This window comes from Mytilus galloprovincialis, chromosome 1, assembly GCF_965363235.1.
Source record: "Mytilus galloprovincialis chromosome 1, xbMytGall1.hap1.1, whole genome shotgun sequence".
Classification (NCBI taxonomy): Eukaryota; Metazoa; Mollusca; class Bivalvia; order Mytilida; family Mytilidae; genus Mytilus; species Mytilus galloprovincialis.
In genome coordinates, this window is record NC_134838.1 from 39,566,525 (window position 1) to 39,593,039 (window position 26,515).

The following is a 26,515-nucleotide window of genomic DNA, read 5'->3' on the forward strand; positions in this document are numbered from 1 at the left end:
CAAAAACTATCGTAAGAAATAAATGGAAGCGATAGCATCGACCTGCTGACTCACTTTGTGCGATGAATTGTCCTAACAAATTGGGAATTGAATCGAATAAGAAAAGTGTATAAAAATAAGAATCCATTAGAGAATTATGACTCAAGTCACCTGAACATATTCATCGAGTTAAGCAATTAAATAGCGATGATTCTTGGGTGCTAGGAAACCAAAAGCTGTTTTATTTTAACAACATACGCATTCGACAATGATGATAAATTCAGCTAATAGTCTCATTTCAACTGTCAACTGGTCCGCGAAAATAATTATTGTTCTTGAATAGTCCGCATGTGAACAGTGTATTAATTCTATTTTTTCAAACAACTTTTTTTACAAGTTTTATGAATCACATATACTATGAAAAAAGGTGGTAAAATTACATTAAAAAGAAATTGATGCTAAGGAAAGGTAAAAATTAAAAACAGTTGAAGAAAGAAACAGGAAACTGACTTTATCATCCCTAAACATAGATTTGGTTACATTGTGAATATAGTTGCTCAATGTTTCTATAATATCTTTTTTAAAAGCAAACAAGTATGTTACTCTGTTAAAATATATTAATGATATCGTTGATTGATGTCTGGTTGTTTCAAATCTATTACATATTGCATATATTGATATAAATGAAATGCACTAACAAATTAACTGTGAATTCCCATTATTGAATCTTTACTGGTAATCTACTACATACATATCATTCGTTGCCCATGAAGAAATAAAACAAGCAATAAAAGATTTCATCAAACCCCTTTTAGCAACTGTATAGTGTAAAGTAGGGGAAGATTAGTTTGTCATAACATATTTGACCAATTAGTACTAACATTGCAAGTTAAGCGTAAAATAAATCAGAAAAAAAACCCAAGACAATTATGAAAAATTGTATGAATAGCTGTTGCATTTTGTTATGTAGGCTTTTGTTCGTGTGAAGGATCGGGAGATCCTCATTATTACACTCCAGACGGTGCTGTTATACATTTTATGGGGACATGCAAATACACTTTATGGAAATCAACAATTCCAAATGACCAGTGTGAATTTAAAGTCGAGACTAAGAATGAGAGACGATATGGCTATACGCATGTTTCCTACACAAGAATGATCGATTTTTACATGGGAAATACACAAATTCGTTTCTTGCACGGCGGAAACGTGCTGGTAAGATGATGATATATTTATAACATTAACGTTTTCAGTTTAACATAACAACATTTTAACTGCATTTTTGTCCTTGAAAATCAAGCTATTGGGACATTAAAGGTAACACTTCACATGCTTGACCAACTATGTTACATTATATATATATGAATACTGTTTATTGAAAAATTATTGTGTGCATTATTAGTGCAATTGCTTGAAATTCAACAAAATTTCTAGCCTAGTTATTAGTAGAACAGGGATGCTACAAACAAATAATGCTATCAAACATCTAAAAAAAAATAGGAAATCCTTGTATTTACCGTAAAGTTATAAAAATAACTGGCAGGGATTAAAATTGTGAAGACCTTTAAATTTACATAAAAAAATTAACAAGGTTTTGACAAAATCCATGACACACAGTAGAGTACTTTTTTTTTAATTTATATTAGTGCCAAGTTAAGAATGTATGATTTAATTGATTATCTTTGTATATTGTGATCAGATCGACGGTTACCGAGCAAGTTTGCCAGTGAAAACTGCAAATGACAGTATTGAGTTATCTAGAAGTGGTAGTTTTATATCTGCCGTGCACGCCAAATGCAACATACGTGTTCAGTTTGATGGCTACCATTTGGTCAATGTAAAAGTGTCTAAAGATTACTTTGCTGGAAATTTAACTGGGATATGTGGTAACTGTAATGGAAACTATAGAGATGATCTACAGACCAAAGATGGAATAGATGTTTCATCTAAAGGAGGACAAGGCTATGCTGACATCGGGAATAGTTACAAAGTTACAGATGATTCAGACCTACCAGATAAAAAGTAAGACAATATTTCTGGGTTGAGATTTTTTACTATTTATTCACTACCTGCTTGCTGAAGCGGGCGTTATGTAGTGATCGAAAATTCGTCCAACTGTCCATCTGTTCGTTGTACCGTTCGATCGTTTGTCCGCTGCAGCTGCTGATAAACCACTTGGTAGAGTTCTGTGAGACTGTCAAAGAATATTTTTTAAATGATGTATATGTTATTTCATTTCTTCATCTCAGTGATTTTTTTGTTTGCTGGATGACATGGACACTATAATATACATTGGGATAATTTCTTCTTCCAAACCTATAATCAGTACATAACGAGACCTTCTCAGAATCTTTCTTTTATAATCCTGTGTTGCCTCTGCATATGGTTTTTGTTCGAATTTGTTTTTTAACCAAATGATTGATTTCACCATTGCCTTAATTGGGGTACAACTTAGTATCAAAAGCTACACCTAAACCCTTTACTATAAATTAATAAAAAAACTGTATTTGCCGATATTTATTTGTCCAAAGCATTTAGTTTGCCATTTCTTTTGTTTAGATTTACTCATTTTGAATGAGGAAATACTTCCCCTAAAATCCTTGTTACAATTCATTTTTCGTCTCACTATTTCTCATTGTAATGCTTTTGTGCACACCCAATTTATTTATTTTTTATCGTTATCTTTTTCTCTCTCACCAAATCATGGACTTTAATACATAATGCTTAAGCATGTTCACACTAAACGTTCTTCTTTTACAAGGGTGTGCTCCTGACAAAACAAATACACAACCTATGAGGAAACACATTACACATTTTTTCTGTCACAACCACAAATCTTATGAATAATATGATGTGAAGGTGTCTCGAGACATGCTTGAATTTAAAATCTTCACATTATAAAAGCATTTATAAGCTTTCGACTTTTTTCTCAAATGTTTTTCTTTTTACAAAAGCATGGATGTCAAATTGAATGTATTATTCAACACTACATACATTTATGTATATCAAAAGCACATACATGTATGCGTCATAGAAAAAAGCTTACACCGACAAAAACATACCTGCGAATGTTAACCGACTTAAATTTCATTGAAGTCTGACATGGTTGAATCAAAACATTTGATATGTTTAAAGTAATATCTAAGAAATAATCTATGGCTTCCATAAATTATTTCAATTCTAAAAGGAAAATACGGTAATTTAAAACTGAAGCAAGGGTGGGTTTTCCGTGTGTATGGCTGTTCTTTTTTACCACCTATTAGATAAAGCTTAAATATTTCCAATAAATCTGAAGCTTGTGTCAATTATTTCTTTAATTAAAACTAGAAAAATATGTGTTTAATCTTTTTAAATCTTAACTCTAACATATATCATTTTTTATTTATCTTTTTTTTCTCGCAATCTACCGTCAAATCAACAGTTGACATTTCGTAACTAAGGAGCTGCTATGTAAACTTTCTGAAATCAGTAAAAGCGCGAATAATGCGGTAGTAAAAATAATTGAAATAAAGCCTAATTCAAACTCCATTTTCATGCAAAAATATCTGAATTTGAGTGGTTCAATCAAAGGAAAAATCTACATCTATAGCGTTTTCATTCGTATGACATGATGTTTTGAAATAACTTTAATGTACTTAAAGCTTAAACGAACCTTTGTAGAATTAATATTTTTTAATTTGGTACGTTTACGAGCTTAAACGCGTTAATTCTTTTTGTTATGCATCAGAATAACAAAAAAAGTTTCTGCAGGTTTCTTTTGATTGCAATTTTTAACGAAGCGAAATCGCCATAGCGTTTGTACATAAGTTACGATACATGTGGACTTACGTGGGAGATATTTTGTAATAGCCATTTATATGTACATCTGAGTCTGCGGTAAATATAGATATATCGAGAATTTTATCACTCGAAAGCGAAAAAAAGCACGTCATATTTGAATTAACAATTTTAAGCAATATTTTCAATAATATGTTAGGCAATATATTTTGACATATATCTAATGAAATACAAAGCAATCTGCCTATTTATTTCATTTTACTTGTTATCTACAGTTGTGCAGATGTCCCTCCATTAAAAGATTGTACAGAGGACAAACGGAAATTGGCCAAAACAGATAAATATTGCGGCTTTTTAGCAACAGATACTAGTCCATTCAAAGCATGTATGGATTCAAAGAAAGTAAATTTTGTCCAGTTATACAGTAGTTGTGAAGTGGACTTCTGTAATTCAAATAGAACTTATGTACATTGTCAAACTCTACAGACTGCTGCTTTAGCTTGTAGTCAGCATGGATTTCAAACAAAATGGAGAACACCCACCTTCTGTCGTAAGTTTTCTACTAAAGTCTCCTTCTGTCGTAAGTTTTCTAATGAAGTCTTAAATTTGCGCTATATGTAAGCTTAGTAAAATTTCTAGCCAATGTATTTATGAGGAGCATACAATATGGTATGATGGCATGACAATTCAAATCATAGTTGCTTATAATAAATTGGTTTATTCTATTATTGTAATTTCTGGTAATCCTTTCGCAGTAACATATGAAAGCAGTCACAATATTTGAATGCGTGTGCATGTATTGAAAGAGTTTTACAGTCTTCAAACAGTAAAATACCTCTTTGTTTGATTTTCATAACTGTAGTGTTATGCATATTCTAATTATAATAGAAACTAAAGAATAAAATGAACAATATAAAAGTTGGGCCGAAATATCTGATTGCAAATATATGTAATAATCGTTTTTCTTTTTCAATTAACGGGATACATCGTTGACAATTTTCTGGCAAACACAATGTTTACGTTTCTGAGCTTGTGGTCATGTTAACATATTTATTTTTTAAAACAATACTTTTCCTATCTACAAATTTTACTATTAGTGTTCTATGTGACAGTAAATACAAAATTGGGTATCCATCAAAGGTAATTTGTTTGCTTAAATTTTCAATAAAAGTATATAACAGGTTTAAGTACTTTGAAACGTTTTAGTTTTCTAGACCAACTGATGAACAGTCTTTTATATAGATAAATTATCTGTACAGAAAATATCAAACCAAAAATAACCTACATTAAATTAATCTTATTGCTTTTGTTGTTATGTTGTACTGTTCGTAATGTTTATAAAATTAGTTTTCTAACTTTTAGCATTAAAATGTGATGGTGGACTCGTATACAAATCGGCAATATCATGTACCAATACATGTGACAATCCAACAGCCGATCAAAATTGTCAAGACCCGCCGGTAGATGGGTGCACATGTCCTGATAATACATTTTTAAATGGGGATAAGTGTGTAACGATTGACAGATGTGGATCTTGTAGATTGGACATTGGAAGAGGAACTTCAAAGCTCGCTGTATGCATATTAGTTTTTACTTCCTTCTGAACTAAGTCTTTATAGAATTTTCCGTGTATAACTGGTAATCAAATATAGACATATATCTAAGATATATTTAAAACTAAAATCGATGCCCTGTCTTTAATCGACGTCCATTTCTCAAATCGACGTTCAAATCTGATGTCATAATGAAATAAGATTCCAAATTGATAGCTGATTCTATCCTACACGTCCAATATTTAGCTTATTTAATCGACATCCGTTTACGGACTTGCCACGACGAGCTACATATTGTAATTTAGTAAGTTCAATTTTAATCACAGTTATCTATCGTTTTTTCTTTAGTTAGGTGACGTTTATCCAAAAGGTGACTGTATCAAAGCACAGAAATGCATTTCGAAAAATGGAACCTTCAACATGGTATCAGTACCGGCGTCCATAGCATGTGCATCAGATGAATGGTGCAAGCTAAATAAACTCGGTGTATACACGTGTACAAAGAAACCTGGTAAATATTAGTAATTTTGCTGCCAATATGCCTTTTTCCACGTTAGTAGATAAACAAATATGTGTCCTTCAAATAATTTAAATATTCAAAAAGATGTACTTACACTTTTGGTTGGTCAGGCATCATCATATAACGCTATTTGTAAAGTAACTTTTGTGAAGTAACATTTTATGCCAAGGAATATGTACTTTTATATCTTTTGTTTCAAAGTTTTTTTTATTTGTTATTTGAAAATCAGATAATTCCTTAGAGAATTATTATTGATGTTAATTTGCCACTTCAATTATCTACACATTTATGAATAATATTTTTCATTAGTGGATGGTGGTTGGAAAATAGTTAGTACCTTTACAGAATGGAGCGTGTGTAGCAAAACATGTAATGGCGGAACTCGTCAAAGAACACGTATAAGAAGTTGTACGGAACCAATGCCCCAGTATGGAGGCAAATCTTGTGTAGGATCAACTATAGAAACTGAAACTGAAAGTTGCAACACATTTAAATGTCCTAGTAAGTTGTTCGAGGACTTCTCTTCATCTAATGTGTTCAGGTGTGGAATAATCTTGATTAAACAAACAGATATAACAAGAACATTATAAAAAGTACTAAAAATTACTGTTTAAAAGAAACAAATCAAATATTAAAAATCCAGATCACAATTATTGACAAAATACAGGAAAATATGTAAAAGAAGACTAAATTATTAGAAATGCAAAAAGCGAACTTACTTCAATATACATGTAAAATGGTGCGAGTAATTATACATATCATTTTCCGTACACTAGTCGTATAATCTGCAGCAATCATCAGTGTAAAGAATCCTTATTTTTGAAATGGATAGAACTTGTATACGTATCAACTGCGAAATATATAATTCATATTTAGAAGCTTTTTAAAACTGATTTTTTTAAAATAGAAAAGTTACTACATCCATCTTATTTAGACTGTATTTTTTTTAATAATTCATAAAAGCCATATATTAATATTTGTTGTAAATTTACACGTGGCCTTGATCGTGATATTCGAATTTTATCCGGAGCGGTAGACCCCCGCTTAGTTAAAGCTAAAAATTATAATAAATCTTTAACTTGCATCATTTTAGTCTAAATTATTGCTAAAAGAAAAATGTTTTCAGTTCTGTTAATTCTCAACCCTAACGTTAACCATATTAATTTACATTTTTATCTTGTAATTTAACTTGAAAGCCATAGTTGGCAATGTATAACTAAGGAGTAGCCATGTTGACTTGCTGAAATCAGTAAATGACTGAATAATGCAAAAGAATAGAAAATGAAATAATAACTACCTCGTAATTCATTTTAATGCAATATTGTCCGAATTTGGAGGGTTAACACAACGGAAAAATCTTCAGCTTTGACGTTTTCTTTTGGATGACTTTTGAAATTACTGCACAAAAAACAACTATTTAATTTCGCGGAATTATATCTAATTTTGATTTTGTTTATTTTGCCGAGCTCTAATGCATTGTTTCTATTGTTATGCTTCAGAATATAAATAAAGGTTTTGTAGTTTTATTTCAATTGCAACATTTTTAACGAAGCTAAATCGACATAGCGGTTGCAAATAGGTTACAATACTCGTGGTTTTATGTTGCAGGTATATTGTGACAGCCATTATCATGCACATCTTTGAGTCTGCACTAGGGGAAAATATATCGAGAATTTTATCACGGAGTTTTTTACAAAGCAAAAGAAGCACGTCATACTAGAATTGCAATTATATCTCATTATGCTTATATATCTTTCCTTTTTTCTTTACATTTACATAGCGTCTCTGTTAGTCAATTGGTGTTATATGGTTGTTATCTACAATTAGGAAATCAATAAATGAATAAACCATCTGTTATAAATATATCTTACCATAATTTTGATGAATTATGAACTTTAACACTTTTGTAATATATTAAGCTTACATTTAAAGTAATCAACAAAGTTGATTATAGGTAAATGACAATTATCTTTTTAAAAAAACAGGTACATTTTACTTGGATTAAGATTTATGACAAAGGCTAATTTATTTTTAATGATTTAGGTTTTTGTTCATGTGAGGGATCGGGAGATCCTCATTATTATACTCCAGACGGTGCTGCTATCCATTTTATGGGAACTTGTAAATATACGCTATGGAAATCGACGATACCAGATGACAATTGTGAATTTAAAGTCGAAACAAAGAATGAAAGACGTGGTGGGAATACACAGGTTTCTTACACAAGAAGGATTGATTTCTATTTTGGTAATTCGACCATTCGTATTCTTCAAGGTGGCCATACACTGGTGAGCAGCTTTAATAAATTACTTTAAATTTGATTATTGTCAAATGTCTCTTGACAATGTCTATTTCAGAATGTTTATAAGTGACATTTTCCTTTATGAGATTAAAGATAAAAGGGACATTGCAGTTTGCCTTAGTGACTTGTCCATTCGTAGTGGCTTGTCCGTTCGTTTTTGATGCGTTTTGTTATTTGATTTTGCCATGTGATTATGGACTTTCCGAATTGATTTTCCTCTAAGTTCAGAATTTTTGTGATTTTACTTTTTAAAGGTCCAGTGAACAATATTATTAGTTTAGAATATTTGATTATACTCCATAGATTTAAGAGAAAAACAATGCTAAATTAATAACAAACCACACTAAGAAATATAAAAAAAATAATAAATGATATCTTTATGATAGTTGAACTTAAATCAATATAACTTTTCATCTGATATAGATTTTTTTTTTTTTTTTTTTTTTTTTTTCATTTTATATAAACATTGACATTATTCCATAACGATTTAAGTTCTATCTTTATTCTTATATTTCTTCGTTTTAGGTTAATGGATTACGAGTAAGTTTGCCTGTAAAAACCGAAAATGGAAACATTGAAATATCAAGAAGTGGAAGTTTTATATCGGCTGTACATGCTAAATGTAACATACGAGTTCAATTTGATGGCTACCATTTGGTTAATGTTAAGGTTTCTAAAAATTATTTTGGCGGAAATTTGACTGGAATCTGTGGCAACTGTAATGGAAATTATATGGACGATCTTCAAACTAAAAATGGAACCGACGTTTCTTCTAAAGGAAGATTAGGACATGCAGACATCGGGAAAAGTTACAAAGTTACAGATGATTCAGACCTTCAAGGTGCAAGGTATGCCAACAACAACAACTATATGTTACATAAATTGTTTTTTATGTGTTTTTTTTTTCAATTCTTATTGTTTTGCATTTGAAATCATTATACTTAGCAGATATCATATAAAATGTAAATCTAGAGTAGCAATTAACACTAACTAAGTTTATAAAGTATTTTTTTACATTTTTGTTAGAGATTCTAAATTCAAATTGCATTTTTCACTTCATTTTCTTTAACACCAAAAGATACATTGTTTTCCTAATAAATATCGGTTTATTGACAGCTGTGAAGATGATTCCATATATAAAGACTGTCCAAAGGACAAACAGGAAATGGCCAGAAAAGAAACATATTGTGGCTTTTTGACATCAGATACCAGCCCTTTTAAAGCATGTATAGACTCTAAGAAAGTTAATGTTGACCAGTTTTATAGTAGTTGTGAAGTTGACTTCTGTAATTCGAACAAATTTGATGTACATTGTCAAACACTACAAACAACTGCTTTAGCATGCAGTCAGAATGGATTTCAAATCAAATGGCGGACATCTACCTTCTGTCGTAAGTGTTGTTTTGGTTTTTTTTTCATTTTAGTTGCATTCTAGTAATATTTTTAAGCATTCAGAAATGTCCAAGCCGCATGGCATAGGGGGCATCAAGTGTTATCTATTACATTCCGTCCTTTTATCAATCGATTTTGATTGTTTTTATAATAGGATCTAAACCTTAACTTTTAAATACCACCACAAGTTCGGTACAATGATTGGTGCATTTGTGTTTATTGAATAAATCATTATAAAACATCTTTTCAATGATCACCAGACAATAAGTTTCCAAGCAACAGAAGATTTGCCTACTTTTTTTTAACAAACCGAAATTCTTGAATTTACAAGAAAAGCTGAACCTCTTCCTCGATATTAAACGTAATTGTTCAGAAATTACTTATACTTGAGACTGTGTCGATTTGAAGCGTATTATCAAATTTAATTTTGGTCATTTTTCTTTTTAAGATCTTATATAAAATCCTTGATAACAGTAATATTATATTAGATATCCAATTAAATTGTCTGTGTTTTGTTTGTCGATATCAACTGTAATAATTACTTTTAATTTTATGTATTAGTTGTGTTTACGTAAAATGATTTGACTGCTTTAAAATATAAATTATATAGATGGGCGAAATTCGTTCAATGCTTTTGTTGTGACCATTCAAAGAACTACCACTGGCTAAGCGAAAACTCAACCTGCCCTACTCCTGTTGTTTCTGTATTGGCATTTGTCTAATACTACATTTTATGTTTTTTTTTTTTATTTATGAATTTTTTCTCATGAGTTCCTTTTTTGAAAAAAAACAGTGTTGTCTTTTGACTATTTGTTTTGACTATTTCACACATTTTATTTGTTGTTTACAAACACTTTAATACACAGCTTACAAATACAACTAATGAAAGTTGAATTGTTATCTGCTCAATATATAGACTGAGGAGATACAGTATGGTTGCCAATTAGACAACTATCCAAATGAGAAGGTTTCAGCAACTATAGGCCATGATACTTTTTTAACAATGAGCAATTGAAAACAACCCTATTTGTGAAATATAAAAATCACTAACTTTGGTCTGTTTTTATGCCTATGTGCCTTGAATGTGTATTTCTTTTTAACGGACAGGGGTGTATGGTATTCTTTTGTGAGCTTCATTGCTATGTATGTTGAACTGTCGTTTGTTTTTGTTGCATTTCAGTTTTTCTGTTGTTTCTCCGGTTTTTGTTTGTTACCCGGATTTGTTTTCTCTTGATCGATTCATGACTTTTTATCAGCGGTATACTACTGTTGCCTTTATTTAGATTTAAAGTTTTTATTGCGATTGTTATCACTAATATTACGATCATTATTTTATTTCAATATCTATATTTATTTTCTTGTTTTAAGCGTTAAAGTGTAATGGTGACTTTGTATACAAGTCAGCCATATCTTGTATCAATACATGTGATAACCCAACAGCGGAACAAAATTGTCAAGACCCACCTATAGATGGATGTACCTGTCCTAGTAATACGTACTTGAATGGTGATAAATGTGTAACGATAGACAAATGTGGATCTTGCAGACTAAATACTAAAACGGGAAATCTAAATATTGCAGTATGTAGGACATGTTTGAGTTCATTCTGAAAAATATATTTTTCTTCTTTTTTCTTCTTTTTATATGGAAGAAAACAAAATATTGCAAATTACTATTAACGAAATTATTTAAGGAAGCCATAGATATGTTGTATGGGAGTGATTCGAAAAACCCTAAAATTGCCCTCTAGCTACAAATTTAAATAAGAATTTATTTTTTAACGAATATGACATCATAAAAACACTCATTTTGATATTTAACGAAAATTCAAAGGAAATATGTAAATGTCCATTAAGTGTTCGGTCATCAAGCATAGAACGCGTGCGTCTACTAAAAGGTCTTTTCCTGTGATGTTTGTTATAAAATTTTAAATATTTGAGATATTTAGCTGTTGACGCATGTGCTCTATGCCTTAATTTGGTTGATATATATCGAGACGATTTTGAAAATTTTGCAAAAATCTCTTTCGTTAGCCTTTTTGGGATGTAAAATTCAACGCTAAAAATAAATTTTGATCAACAAAAGTTTGATTTAACTTTCTGACATGTCTTCACATCAATATCATATCATAATTGCCATTGATATACCGAAACGTACGCTGTTAAACTTGCTCAAACATTTATGGGATTAGAACAACTAGCTAGCACTTTTAAAGGTAAACCAAACGTTAAATTATGGTTACTTTTTTCAGTATGGCGATGTCTATCCTAGAGGTGACTGTATTGACTCACAAAAGTGTGAAAAAGATAATAGAATATTCAAATTAGTATCTGTAAAATCATTAAAATCATGTTTGGAGGATGAATGGTGCAAACCAAATAAGCTTGGAATATATGAGTGCGCAAAGAAGCCTGGTAATTATTTTAAAATATGTATGCTTTAGAGAGCAAGATATTGCTGCATTATCAGAAAACAATTGATAAATTAATAATTCCAGGGAAGATGAATATATTAGATTATGTTTAAGACGTAAGTTTTCACAGAACAAAAACCATTGATAATTTGTATATTTACGTTTTTTTTTTCTCTCGTTCATATTCGTAACAGGATATATATTACCTAGCTAAATCCCATTACGCAATGCCGTGTGACACCTTTTCAGTTTCTTGAATGTTCTTTTTTTTTTAAATATGAAAGTTTGTCACATTTATTTTAAATGAATGAGCGTGAATTTAATTGATGAACAAACGCTCGCAGTACATGCTATTTAGAATTTATTTTAACATAATGTACAACCAGTATGTAGAATTTATTTTAACATAATGTACAATCAGTAATTATTGAGAGTGTGTGTCCAAGAGACACAGATGATACCCCTGCTTACATATTAAGTTATGAAGAGCGCATCCCTAGAACGGTAAACAACTGCAACAGTGTTTGTTCTTTGGCATTATAAGGCCTGTCTGTGAGAATTCCTGGCGGAGTTTGACATTAAACGATCCAATACACCGTATCTACCAAGACATTTGTAATAACTTCAGATTGAAAAATATAAAAACTCTTGATCTCGTTGAAATGTATATGTCTAAACCCGATAATTCTATTTACATTCACGTTGATTTGGATTTCACAATTTGCATATTTGGAATTTCGTTTAAAGTATGAAAAAGCCTCGCACGACAGAGATGTAGGTTTACGCAATATTTGATAAAAAATAAAATAATGACAAAATCGTAAAATTTAATCTAATTACGGATTTAAAGTTACTGTTTAAAAAAATGTATACTAGTTATGTTTACTTAAGATCTTGCTGACAAGTTGTTTAGTTGTTTACTTCAATTAAGTTTCTGGTTTTTTTTTTATCAACAATTGCAATCAAATACTGGAGAATTGGTCTGTCATATTATTTACCACGAGGATAATTTTTAAATAGAACTAAATAAGTTGATGATTTCAAAACACATTTATATCAAATCTATTAGAATTAAAAAAAATGGTCAGCGGGTTAGCGTTTTTGGTATTCGATATTCACTCCTTCCGACGGTTAACCGGTTAACAAGTTAAACGTTGTTAATATAATGGAATTTTATGCGACTGTCATACAAGTGAGCGTTTCAGCTAGCAATAAAACCAGGTTTAATACACCATTTAATATTCCTGTACCAAGTCAAACAATGACAGTTGGATTTCATTTGTTTGATGTATTTGAGGTTTTGATTTTGCAATTTGATTAAAAACCTTCGTTTTGAATTTTCTTGGCTTTCAGTATTTTTGTGATTTTTACATTTTAACTGCAATTAGTAGTATAAACGTTTTGATCGAATTTTGCGTGTGTGTATATGTAGATGTGGTGTCGATTTCAATAATGATTTACTCATATACTCTCATAAAAGAGGGGCGAAAGATACCAGGAGGGACATTCAAACTCATAGATCGAAAATAAACAGACGCCATTGCTAAAAAGGAAAAAGACAAACAGGGAAATAATATTAAGACAAGACACAACATAGAAAACTAAAGACTAAGCAACACAAACCCCACAATCTCAAGTGCTCCGGAATTGTAAGCAGGTCACCCGTCGTGTTGCTCATGTTATTACAAACCCTGTAAATAGTCTAGCTCGGTAGGTCACATGCGGGAAAAGGGAACGGGATTGTAGTTACAACACAAGGAACATATCCAATATCATCATAACTTTTATAGTGTCCATAACACTGTTTTGTTTTGTTTTTTGTTTTAATTTAATTTTCCGTGTTTTATAGCATTAGCTTCGGAAACCAAGACGGAATCAGTCACACAACCTCAACTTCCTGATTTAAAGGTATTAACCACAGTTTCACTAGCACCGGATACTTTTGTATCAACACCTGTAGCATCACCAGCTAATACACCATACAAAACAATTAAACAAGGAATTAGTGTTACCACTTCATCCCTTCCAGAGGACATCACTAACGAGTTAGTAACATCAGAAATCATACCAGAGAAAACTACAATAGCAAATCCTTTCCCATCAGATAACGGCTATACAGATCATTATTCCGGGCCAACTTCAACAGAACATTCCGGAAACTTTGTCCAAAGTACTTTGGAACCTGAAAAAAACACTGAAGAAACAAAATTAAATAACTTTGAAACAACGTCAGAAAAATTAACACCAGATGAGATGACAACTGTGAGAGTCGTACCGGAAGACGACAGATTAACGCTAGCACCAAACAGAAGTAATACTGATATGCCAGAATCACAATCAGTTTTAGAAACAACCACCTTACCAAGTGATATGTTAAAAGATTCTACGGCGATATCTGATAAAACTACAGAATCAAATCCATACGATGTAATTTTAACTACACCGAGAGCTAGCACACAGGGTGGAGAGGTTCTTCTTGAAACCTCATCCAGCACTAAAACTAGAGGTGGATCATATATAACCACACCGATTTCTTATGAAAGATCGACAGAAAAAGGGGACAATTTGGAGATTGATCCAACTTCAACAGAAAATAATGTTCCAGCTTCTACAAATGCGATGGATACAGGTTTATTCATTACCACTCCAAACGCTTTAGATGTCGAGCAAGTTACTGTTTTTGAAACAGAACCTGACACTACGAAGACTTCAAACATAAACGAAAGTCAATATTTTACTGGCGACTCGACGAGTCAATCAACCAATGTTCCGACACAACCATCTCTAATATCAGACGAAACACTTACAGATGCTACCACTACAAATGATACAAGTCCAGTTTATAAAGAATCCCCACGTGGACACACAACGGAAACCCAAAAAGGTAAGTCATGGAACTATACAGCAAACTCATGATAATATTTGCATCTTCTAATTTCTAATTTAAAAATAAAATTGAATTACGTTTTCTCAATATATTCCTATGAATAAAATTAATGGGCTAAAGCAAAAGATTTAAAATAATAAGTCGAATCTGTTAGTCGCCTCTGTTGGAGTTATTGGTCTTATATGACGATGTTAACTAATTTTTGTGCTTTGAAAATATAGAGAAATGATAATATCAAAATCGACAGCTAGACAAAAATGTACCAATCGGTCAACATAACCGAAATCAACGGTAGACGTCTTATTGATGTTATTGTAAAAATAATGGTCAATAATGTGTTTATTACTTTTTGGTATTTTTCAAATATGTTAGCATAGAGAAAATTTTAACATATAAGCAAGTCATCATTTTTCAGGTGAGATGACGAGTGAAACACAAACTGTTCCAACACAAACATCTGTTATAACTGACGAAATACTAGCAGAGGCTACAACTGCACAAGATAATGGTCCAATTAATAAAGAATCATCTACCGGAAACACTGAAGGTACAACAACATATTTGGCCCCAATCCTTCTTGGGGTATTTCTTTTATAATTTGGTCGCTTTCAAGCCAACGTAGATTATAGGGGTTATATTCCATGAATTGATAACAATCAAAAAATCGTCACGGGTAACAAAGGGAGAAAGAAAATGTTCAAGATGTCAAGATCCAACTACTATAAATTTTCCCCTTATTGTAATAAGGACAACTTTTTTGAGTTATTAACATTAATTTGCGATGTTTACAAATATTTCGGGATTTTTTTTATTATCTTGAAAGTTTCAATAGATAGACGGGAAGTGTTAACAGCAAATACGTTTCAATTCAATTTAATATTGATCAAAGACTCTTGTGCAACTTATGCATTAAAAAAACATAAACTACAGTCACGAAAGAAAAGATAATAACTGATTACAAGAAATATGCAGCATAACCATGATATTGTTTACACTTTATAACTTCTTATCGACAAAAGTACATAAAATATATAAAAAGATTGTATAACTTCTGGCCTGCTTTTCAAAAATAAAATTAAACGTTTTGGCACAGATTCAACTAACCCATTTTCGAATGTAAATATGTTTTTTGACAGTCAATATTATTCATAAAAGTTTTGTCTGATCTCGGCAAAAGAATTTTTAAATAAATCAATTCAAGGCGAAATCATCAGCTTCCCTTATATGAATGATTATCCTGGAATCCCAATTTTACCCTTCTGAGTTTCTGATACTGCAAAAACAAGATGAAGTAGATAAAGAGACACATTTAAACATCATTATTGATAAGCTTAACAAATTTACATACAAGTCAACGTGAACAAAAGCGTCTACCGACTGGTCGGTTATTTCCCTTTATAAGGGATACTCCTATATTTTTTTCCATTTTAGTACAAACAACTGCTGACTTAAATATAAGTTATTTACATTCAATGGTTCGACCTACAGTTGATAAATAGAACATGAAATCCGTTAAAAATGCAAGTATAAAGTAATTCAAAATTTTATAGGTGTGACGACGAATCAATCAAATTATGTTCCAACAGAATCTTCTTTAATAACTGACGAAATACCAAAAGAGGCTACTACTGCTAATGATAGAAGTCGAGTTAAAATTGATTCCTCACTTGGAAACACAACAGAAAGCCCTGATGCTACAACCTCTTTTTTCAATCCAACACCAGAGGAGCAAAACTTAGAGACCACTACTACGGAAGGCCAAACTACACAACAAGCTTTGCCGATTGAAGATTCAGGTATGTATCAAAATACCCATTGTCATTGCTATCTCTAGCTCACATGATCCCCCGTCACTTTTCGACCGTAGTCCAGTAACATTCAAATAGAATTTTGAAAATAATAGGTCAAATGTTACCAAACTTGGCATTAATCTCAGCTTGGTGCATTTATTTTTGCAAAATAGTGTTGGATAAACAAATACTGACTACTCACCAGCATTGTCGCAAAGGCATAAGGAATGTATCATTAAAATAGAAATAATGCTATTTATCTTAAAACCGTTATGGATAAAAACGGTAATAGAATGTTCAAAGTACAAAGATCTTGTGACTGGCTAAAATTGTCAGATGACTACTTGAATTATTACCTTTAAAAGACTATTTTGAATGAGCCTTAACAACAGATGTGTCCTTACCATAACCAAAATAACTGATACTTGCTTTTCAAATCAATTCATATCTGTATTGTCTAATCATAAACTATAAATATGAAAGTTAAATTCCGATACGTGAGCCAAGCAATATGGATTCATGAGAGACGACAAAAACGAGACTATATAAATATAAGAAGATGTCCGGACTCCACCAAATAACATAGCCCTTAACAAATATATGATACCGTTTGGCCTAAATAAATTAGCTATGCTACATAGGAACCTATGAAAGTCCCCTTAATGACATATGTAAAGCAATTCACACGAGAAAATATCCATGTGTATGAACAAAACACCAAACGAAAAGTTTATATGAAATGTAGCATCACACGACATCGACTGAATTATAGACTTCTGACTTTGGACAGGCCCATACAGAATGTGGCGGATTATAACCCTCTTCATAAATTGCGGAACACACAACATAAGAAAAAATGATACACATAGGTTAAAGAGGGCTTAACTCATCCGAACGATAACATAAAATAAAGAGTATAAATAAACGACTAAAGAAATACATCATATTTATGTTGTTATTTGCATTGCATTTTTTCTCAGCTATTTTTACTAATAAAACAATTCTCAAAAAAATCAACGTGACTGAAGTGATATGTCGCAAAGTATGAGTTATTTTCCTTCTCTTTTTTTCTTTGTTGCGCAACAGATTAATATAAAGTGAAAACAGCATAAATGCATAAAAAACCGAAATTCTAAATTTGTAGAAGACAAGACGAGTGAATCAAATATTGTTCCAACACAAGCATCTTTAATAACAACAGAAATGCTAGCTTTAAAAACAACAGAAATGCTAGCAGGGGATTCTACTGAAAACGCTGGAGATACCACAACGTATACCCTTCCAATAACAGAGGAGATACAAGTAGAAACTACTACTACGAATGACAAAACTACACCACTCCACGAGTCGTCTACGCCACAGTCGATTACAATACCCAAAGAATCAGATTATTCAGGTAATAAATAATTATTGCTGATTGTCACTGTCACATCTAGCTCACCTGATCCTCGAAACAGTGAGAATTATTCTCATCACTTTATTCCCGTCGTCTGGTAAACAAAAATAATCTATAAAACCAATAGGTCAAATGTAACCTAACTGGACCATAAGCCTTCCTTAGTGTATTAAGTTTTACAAAAAGTCTTCGATAAAACATCTAAACAACTATTAACCAACGTGGTTGCAAAGCCTATAATAAGAATATAATGATAAAATGCAAATATTGTTTATCATCTTTAAATCGGTTATGGATAAAAAATTGGGTTAGAATGTTCAAATAGTTATCAAAGGTACCAGGATAATAATTTAGTACGCCAGACGGGCGTTTCGTCTACATAAGACTCATCAGTGACGCTCATACCAAAATATGTATAAAGCCAAACAAGTACAATGCCAAGCTCTACATGGCAATATTGACCAACAATTGTGTTGCTTAGTCTTTTTTACATATGATTATGTGGAATTGTTTTGCATTTCCTCATCTTTTGTTATATGTCATGTCATTTGTATTTTTTTCTCTCGATTTAATGCGTGTTGAATGTCCTCTTTTCATTTAGTAGTAGTTTGACCATTATTTTGAAAACTATAATAGATAACGAGAGACTGTTAACAGCCCCAAAAAAAGATCGAAATAATTCGTTTTTATCTCACCATAAAGTACAACCATTAAGATTACTTTACATTAACAAATCTTGTCAGATTTATGATAACAAAGAGACGCTTTAAAGATAAGACGATGTGGTATAATTTTCGTTGAGATCACTCAAATTGACAATAAATCAGAAGACTCAGGTATAACTCAGAATATCGACTGTTATGGTTACATATAGGTCATGTGTTTGAGCTTTCGATTTTGCCATTTGTTTAGGGACTTTCCGATTTGAATTTTCCTCAGAATTCAGTATTTTTGTGATTTTTTTTTTTTCCACCAGAGAACAAATCAAGAAGAATTATCAACTAAAAGTCGCCGTCTGACTTTCAACAATAAGTAAGATGCATGCCACAAAATAACAAACGTAAAACAATTTAAACGAGATACATTAACGATATATGTACAAAACAATTAACGAAAAACAAATATTACACCATCAACACATGACATCAACTGAATAACAGGCACCTGACTTGGGACAGATACACAATTAATGTAGCGTCCAACCCGCCTCTAAAGATGGGACAGTGGTTGAACAATAACAACAGAAACCCCTACAGGTACAACATATCATGTCAATCCAAAAACAGAGGAACAGCAAATTGCAACTACTACTACAAAAGACCAAACAACAGAACTACCAAATTTGATTACAATACCCAAAGAATCAGAAGATTCAGGTATATCAAAAAACCAATTGTTATTTTCACATCTAGCTTACCTCTCTCATCGGAACAGTCAAAAACTTAAGATGACTTAGTCCAGTCTAAATGGATGATATAAAGGTCAAGCTTTGCCAATAATATATGGATAAAAGTATGGGGATGTTAGGAATGTGAAGATCAAATAGAGAATGGAAACAGCAAATGTGTCAAAGAGACAACTACCCGATCAAAGAGTAAAAAAAGCCGAATTCGGTTTTCCACACAGCGAGAAAATTCCGCACCCGGAAGTGGGCTTCAGCTGGCCCCTTAACAAAAATGTGTATTGGTTAATTGAAAATGGACGTTTTTCTAAATTCCTTAACATATAAATGAACTAAAATAAAAAAAAAAACACAAGTCAAACAACCTACTTTCAATTGTACCAAAAATAGTCAGATACTGGCTTATTGGAGTCATTTAGATTAATTAATTTACTTGAAGGTTGGAGAAAAAATAAAACCAACTAATCGATTAGTAACTGATGATCTACTATTATCAGTTGACTCCACGTATGAGTTATCTCCTTCAATAATGATTGCTATAAATTAAGAAGATGTGTTATGAGCGCTAATGAGACAACTATCAACCAGACACCACAAAAAGTATGTGTAAATTAACTGTAATCAACTTAAGGTCACCAACAATGTTAGTTTATAAAGTTTAAGTATCGAAATCGATTCCAATCTCTATCTGTAGAAGATATATTTTCTCTGCAATTATATATAATTCTTATTTATTGGCCAACTAGTTTAATGTACATCTCTTTCCAATCGATGTAGAAAATGGCCGAAAATACCAAGGATACATTCAAAATTCATAATTAAACTGATAACGCCATTGCTAAATAAAAAACAAGAACAAAAAAGACAAACAAGTTCAGACACTACATAAAAAACTAGCAATATATGAAGGTGTGTTGATAATCTATTTGAAGTGAACTATTTGAATGAATGCTTGATTTCTTTAATAGTTTATGTTTTTTGAAATACTAAGGCTTTTCTACCTCGGGAATTGATTACCTTAGCTGTATTTGCCAAAACTTTAAGGAATATTTGGTCATCAAAGCTCTTCAAGAAGGACGAAATATACCAGTCAAACTCATAAATTTAAAACAAACTGACAACGCAATGGCTAAAAAAAGACAAACAGACAAATAATAGTACTTAAACTTTGCACTTTTTTTTAGCCTTTTAAACTTTTTTGGATTCGAGCGTCATTTGTAGACGAAACGCGCATCTGATGCAAATACAAATATTTAATCTTGGTATATGTGATGAGTTTATTTATATGCTTTTTTTTATATTTTTTTATTTTTTTCTCTTGATTATCCACTGTCACTCCTTCATTGTACATATGTCATTGTAGTTTGTCTGTAATTTGTTGCCATAACCATTCATTGTTAATGTATAAAAAGAAGATGTGGTAATTGCCAATGAGACAACTGTTCAAAAGAGACCAAAATGACACAGACATTAACAACTATAGGTCACCGTACGGCCTTCAACAATGAGCAAAGCCCATACCGCACAATCAGCTATATAATAGGCCCTGAAATGACAATGTAAAACAATTCAAACAAAAAAAACTAACGGCCTTATTTATATAAAAATAAATGTGTAAGTGCTAGTAAAGTTATCTTATATTGTCTTATTTATTAACAAAATTACTCTAGCATGAAATAAGTAATGCTTATAGGTTTTTATCTTCGATTTGGATAGCATTCCATAACGTTTGTGATTCATTAAGGTTACTTTGAAACTTTGTTACATTTTAGATGGCGCTACAGAAATGATTGACTCGACACAACCAGCAACGACAGCTTGGGAACAAACAGAAGATCAATATACAACAGTGGAAATGAAAGACAAAACTACAAATGTTGGAAGTAAATCTGCAAACAAAACTGCTCCAGGGCCGACGGATATATTGCCAACAAAGGCCAAGATTGAAGGTGTAACTAAGGCTTACTCAGGTACTTATAATACTATATATATAGTTTTCATTTATAAATTATATTTTCCGTGTATGATTGAATTGAGTGACCCACTTGATTTCAGTTGGTATGGTTGTTTTCAGTGAGAATGTAATTGATATTATTGACGGCAAATCAACATGTCTTGTATCACTTCGGCAAGTCCATAACTGTTATCGGACATGACATGATGTAATAAAGTGCTTTGAAAATGCATATGATCTTGGAATTTCGTACGTCCGTAGCATTTTCTGGATTTCCAGCTTCATTAGCAACGCTAAAACTAAAACATAGGAAAGCCAAGGATTCATACAAACCTGAATACGTGAGAAGCTATATATGATCAAAAGATACGTTTAAAGAGTGGCCGAGTTTATCTAAGGGACAACTTTGCCTGAGGCAGTCAGAACCTTAACAATTTATTAATCCGTTCAATTGAGTTTCTATGATTGTTACCGTGATGATATATCAAGACAGAACTAGAAGAGTTGTGAATCCAAGATGGCGTGTACTCAAGTGACCTTCAAATTTAAAAAGATTTACAAATTGCTGTTGCTTCAAGGTTAGACTTCGTATGCAAGTGTTTACCTACGGTATATATTTCAAGTCTGTTTCCGGGAAGTAGGTAATCGGAAAGCAGATCTTTGAATTCATAACAAAGAATTGCAGAGTCGCCTCTTTGGATTGACAATCAAATCTCATTTAAATAGGATCCCTATTAGAATGTATTTAATAACGATATGTTATATATGATTCGACCAAGTTTTGTCAACAGATATTTGTTTTCAATCTATATCAATATTGAAATAAACAACCTCAATTGCCTTCGAAAATGTTTTAGTTTTGCAATATAAGATAAATTATATCTTTTTGTCTTACAGAGTTTAAATGCAAAACAAAATGGGGATACTATCCTGATCCAAACAACTGTGCAGGGTTTATTCAGTGTGACTGGGGCAAGCCTAAACGAAGACCATGTGCCAAGGGAACCATATGGAATCAGACTTATAGGACGTGCGTTCACGGATCCTGTTAAAACCAGTGAGTGTTTCTTAAGCTTATGAAATACGTTTAGAACATACTGCTGTTCTGTAATTGTTATGCTAAATGTAATTGTTTAAGGTGGTACCCAACACCTTCTCTTAAATTAATTTGGCTCGTTTAATTTTCATAAAATTTTAACAAAGTATTTACTCTGACCCTATGACAAAAATATAAAAATTTCAAAATATTTGAAGCAACCAATTTATCAGAAAAAAATACACTGGTTATATATCAGTTTGACAAACACTAATTTTGATCATTGAGAAGCTTTTAATATTCCCTTCACAACACAACGTAATTAAAACGTTAAGCTGAATGTACAGAGTTATCTCCCTGTAGTGTAAGGTACAATGTACCCCCATCAATTAAAATAACCCTAATTGTGACTTAATAAACAAACATATCTTTCTTTCTCAACAAACCAAATTATATTGGTGACAAATGACAATTACGTTCTGTCGAGTAAATTGCTTTATTACAATTGATACATCATTAAAAAGAATTAGTTATTTTCAAAATTTATCTGATTTAGTGTACCGTTGTTGTCAAGATGATATTTTACCGTTCATTTTTTATATTCTTGACTCTTAATATATTTTTTCTGACGGATATCTGACATCAAACATGCATCTATTTCAACATATACATTTTACATTTAGTCAATTTATACTTTCAATTGGTTTCGGCATACATTTTACATCAGTTGTATGAGTGAATTTGATAGATTATAATTCATAATTGATACTTTTCTCTTCTTTTTTTTTAGGTGTAACCACTACAGAACTGACCTTTTACTAACGAACAAAAATAAAATTCAGTGCAACTCAATTGTATCAATTCATTTGCTGACATGATTAACAATATAAATTCCTTTATTCTCCGTTGATAAATTTGAAAATTATAAATAAACTATTGATATTACTCTAAGGCTTTGTTTTTCAATTCATGCATGAAGTTGTGACGTAATCATTTGTTTACAGAGATCTTTTTGTTCCGTGTTGAAGGTTTCACAGTTACTTTGAGACGATGAACAGCAATAAAGTCGCTGTTCTTTTTTCTTTTTGTCCATACATTATGATTTTGTGTCACTGATGGATACCCCATATCATTACTTTTCTATATTAGGTTATAAATTTCCTTGGCAAAATTGACCTTAAATTGGGTTAGTTATTCTGTTTTGCTCATACAGCTCTCTACGTGTTCAGACAGCCTTGGCTTTCGAAATGCTAGAGTTGAACGTTCCCGATTGGTATAAAAATTAGAAGATGTAGTATGATTGCAAATGTGACAACTCTCTACAAGAGACCAAAATGACACAGAAATGAACAACAATACGTCAATGTATGGCCTTTAACAACGAGTAAAATCCATACCGCATAGTCATCTTTAAAAGGCACCAAATGTCAAATGTAAAATAATTCAAACCAGGAAACTAACGGCCTGTTTATAAACAAAATAATGAACGAAAACAAATGATATACAGAACTAAGGAAAATTACAGAATTACAGGCTCCTAATTTGGGACACGCATATACAGAATTTGGCCAAACCCTCAAACTAACCTTTGACAGTCAGTGGCGTAGCTAGGTCAGTTCAAGTCAAGTGTACGCCCGAACCTCGATCAGGGCCTAAAGGCCCTATTGGATCCAGGCCAATCATACCAGCTGGTAGTAGATGAGCGGGTGCTAAGCCTTCGGAAGTTTTAAAGTTATTGAGAATGACATACCATTCCTGTTTAATATTGAAAACTCATATCAATAACAACATTCTTTAGATTCAAAATGGTTATATTTTTTTTATGTTTATTCAATATCAGTCCATTACAGGATTTAAACAAATCAAATATTTTCATTTAATTTCTGCACAAGTTTCATTACAAAATATGGAGGTTTATAAATTAATCATGTAAATTAACTCGACATCATAATTACCAGGATGGAATTTTATTCTTGCGCTATACGCGTTTTCCTCCAAGAAAGTTTCATTAACTTTGACCACGGGTTTACAAATAATTTATATGCACCAAATTTTAACCTCAGATTGTATATACTTCAAGAAATTCCTTTTAAACATCCATAAATTACGGGAAAATTCATCATATATAATTTCGTCATGATGCACTGGATACTCTTTTGACCATTAACAGTTGTGTCCAGCTATCGTAAAATTATACGATAGTTTGACATAAATTTAGTTATTGATATATTAAAACTTTAACCACATACTGAACCTACATCTACACAGTTATAATAAAAAAAAATGCAAACCACATTTCGAATCTAAGTACATAAGGAATTGTTTTAAAATAGGAAAGCGAGTATAGAAATCACGGTAGATTTAGACTTTGACAGAAAATGAACAAATATATAAATATGACACCAATTTTGTCATTTTTATTCGAAATTACAAGCAATTGAAGAAAGTATTAGGAGGTTGATGTACTGTTAACCAATTCTTTTAATAATATCTAGATGAAAATATTTTGTTTTACCAAATTCAAGTGTACGCCCGGGCGTTTTGACGTAAACGTAGCTACGCGCATGGCAGTGGTTTAATAGCACAGAACAAGAACACGCTCCACAAACCAATAGATAAGGTTATTCCAGAATTGCGCTTCAGACGCATCAAATTTATACAGTGTTATTCATTTTCTAGCTCTTGGTTCGATTCCGCTGCTGGTGGGCTGTACGTTTCTGATTATCACCTGCTCAGTTATCAGTGCATTTGATCTCGGCATACTTAATAACATACTTTGCGCTGATAAAAAAAGATTAAAAAAATAGTAATATATTATATGTTATAGCAGAGACTTAATGTAACAACACGAACCATATAAAACGCAGGATATGAGCTCAGTTGTTCCGGAAGGGTAAGCATTCATGCCTCGAAATATGAAACTCACTGTGTTGCTGAGCAAGTAGAAATTTGACCACAAGTTCTTTTCAGGATTAAACACCATCAAAACAGATGACGACGGGATGGATTGTGGTTATGGCAATGAGAACAAATATATAGTCATATATGACACCGATATTGCATAAGGTCGAAAAAAATCTTGACAAATAATGATGAGATCTATAATAAAGTTAAAGATAATTTTTGACTACATGTATAAGGTTTTTCTTGATCTATCAATTCGACACTTTAGTATAAAAACAATTGTTACAAGATTGCATTTTTGCGAGCGAGGTTGCACTCTTATGTAAGCATAAAACTTTTCTTCCAACAGTTAACATGTAGACAATTACAAAATCACACATAAAGTTGCCTACCTACAGAAATACCATTTACATAATATGGATGCACATGTGCATCAATTTTCAAGTACCAAATAAATAATGTTTTCAAACCCCTTATTCATATATTTTTATTTAAAATTTGAAAAATAGATACTAAAGTATGGGATTTTTTTTTTTTTGAACTTTAAATTTGTGGTTTGCTTGAACACTACGGAGCCCCGCTAGGGACATGCAAAGAAAAAAAAATATAGTGTGCGCACAAAATAATATATTGTGCGCACAACTTAATTATATTGTGCGCACAAAATAATATATTGTGCGCACAATTTAAATATATTGTGCGCACAACTTAAACATATTGTGCGCACAATATGATATGGTGTGCAATAGTTCTTCTATATTTGGTTGTATGAAACGATTTTAATGTCTAAATGTCACCAAAGTTTTTTTGTGTGTTTTTGGTGTATTTCTCGGATACAGTAGGTAGATATATTTGGTGTACGGAATGTTTGTATGGTGTTATTGTCTATCTTGCAGTAATATTAATCTGACCTTGATTTTATATTCATGGTTCGTGTTATTTGAGTCTTGTTTGGTCTGTTTTTCAGATACTATAAGGAATAAGTGAACTTTATTTGTTTTATGGAATGAGTGTAATGTATATATATTTATTTGTCTGACCTTGACTTTATTTTCATGGTTTATTGGTCAATTTTAAATATCTCAGAATTGGTCTATTTTTTAGATACGATAATAAAGGTATAGTTTGACTGTATTTAATGTACAAAATAATTATAAGGCGCTCATGTTTTATAAGGTTTGTTTCTCAGATACATTTGGTTCTTCAATAC

At 31.6% G+C, this 26,515-nt stretch overlaps 1 protein-coding gene across 1 annotated transcript in view; it reads left to right on the forward strand.

Annotated features, from left to right (window-relative positions):
- LOC143074038 (uncharacterized) overlaps window positions 1-23,347 on the forward strand; it is a 57,259-nt gene extending 33,912 nt beyond the window's left edge. The window contains exons 19-36 of the mRNA XM_076249593.1: window positions 950-1,194; window positions 1,679-2,001; window positions 4,032-4,306; window positions 5,119-5,330; window positions 5,658-5,820; window positions 6,139-6,330; window positions 7,873-8,117; window positions 8,657-8,979; window positions 9,248-9,522; window positions 10,892-11,103; window positions 11,775-11,937; window positions 13,786-14,820; window positions 15,239-15,370; window positions 16,374-16,619; window positions 17,758-18,009; window positions 21,184-21,381; window positions 22,263-22,422; window positions 23,192-23,347. Of these exons, the coding sequence (XP_076105708.1) occupies window positions 950-1,194; window positions 1,679-2,001; window positions 4,032-4,306; window positions 5,119-5,330; window positions 5,658-5,820; window positions 6,139-6,330; window positions 7,873-8,117; window positions 8,657-8,979; window positions 9,248-9,522; window positions 10,892-11,103; window positions 11,775-11,937; window positions 13,786-14,820; window positions 15,239-15,370; window positions 16,374-16,619; window positions 17,758-18,009; window positions 21,184-21,381; window positions 22,263-22,417 (4,646 nt within the window). The 3' untranslated portion in view covers window positions 22,418-22,422; window positions 23,192-23,347. The remainder of the gene's footprint in view (window positions 1-949; window positions 1,195-1,678; window positions 2,002-4,031; window positions 4,307-5,118; window positions 5,331-5,657; window positions 5,821-6,138; window positions 6,331-7,872; window positions 8,118-8,656; window positions 8,980-9,247; window positions 9,523-10,891; window positions 11,104-11,774; window positions 11,938-13,785; window positions 14,821-15,238; window positions 15,371-16,373; window positions 16,620-17,757; window positions 18,010-21,183; window positions 21,382-22,262; window positions 22,423-23,191) is intronic.
- Window positions 23,348-26,515: the final 3,168 nt, after the last annotated feature.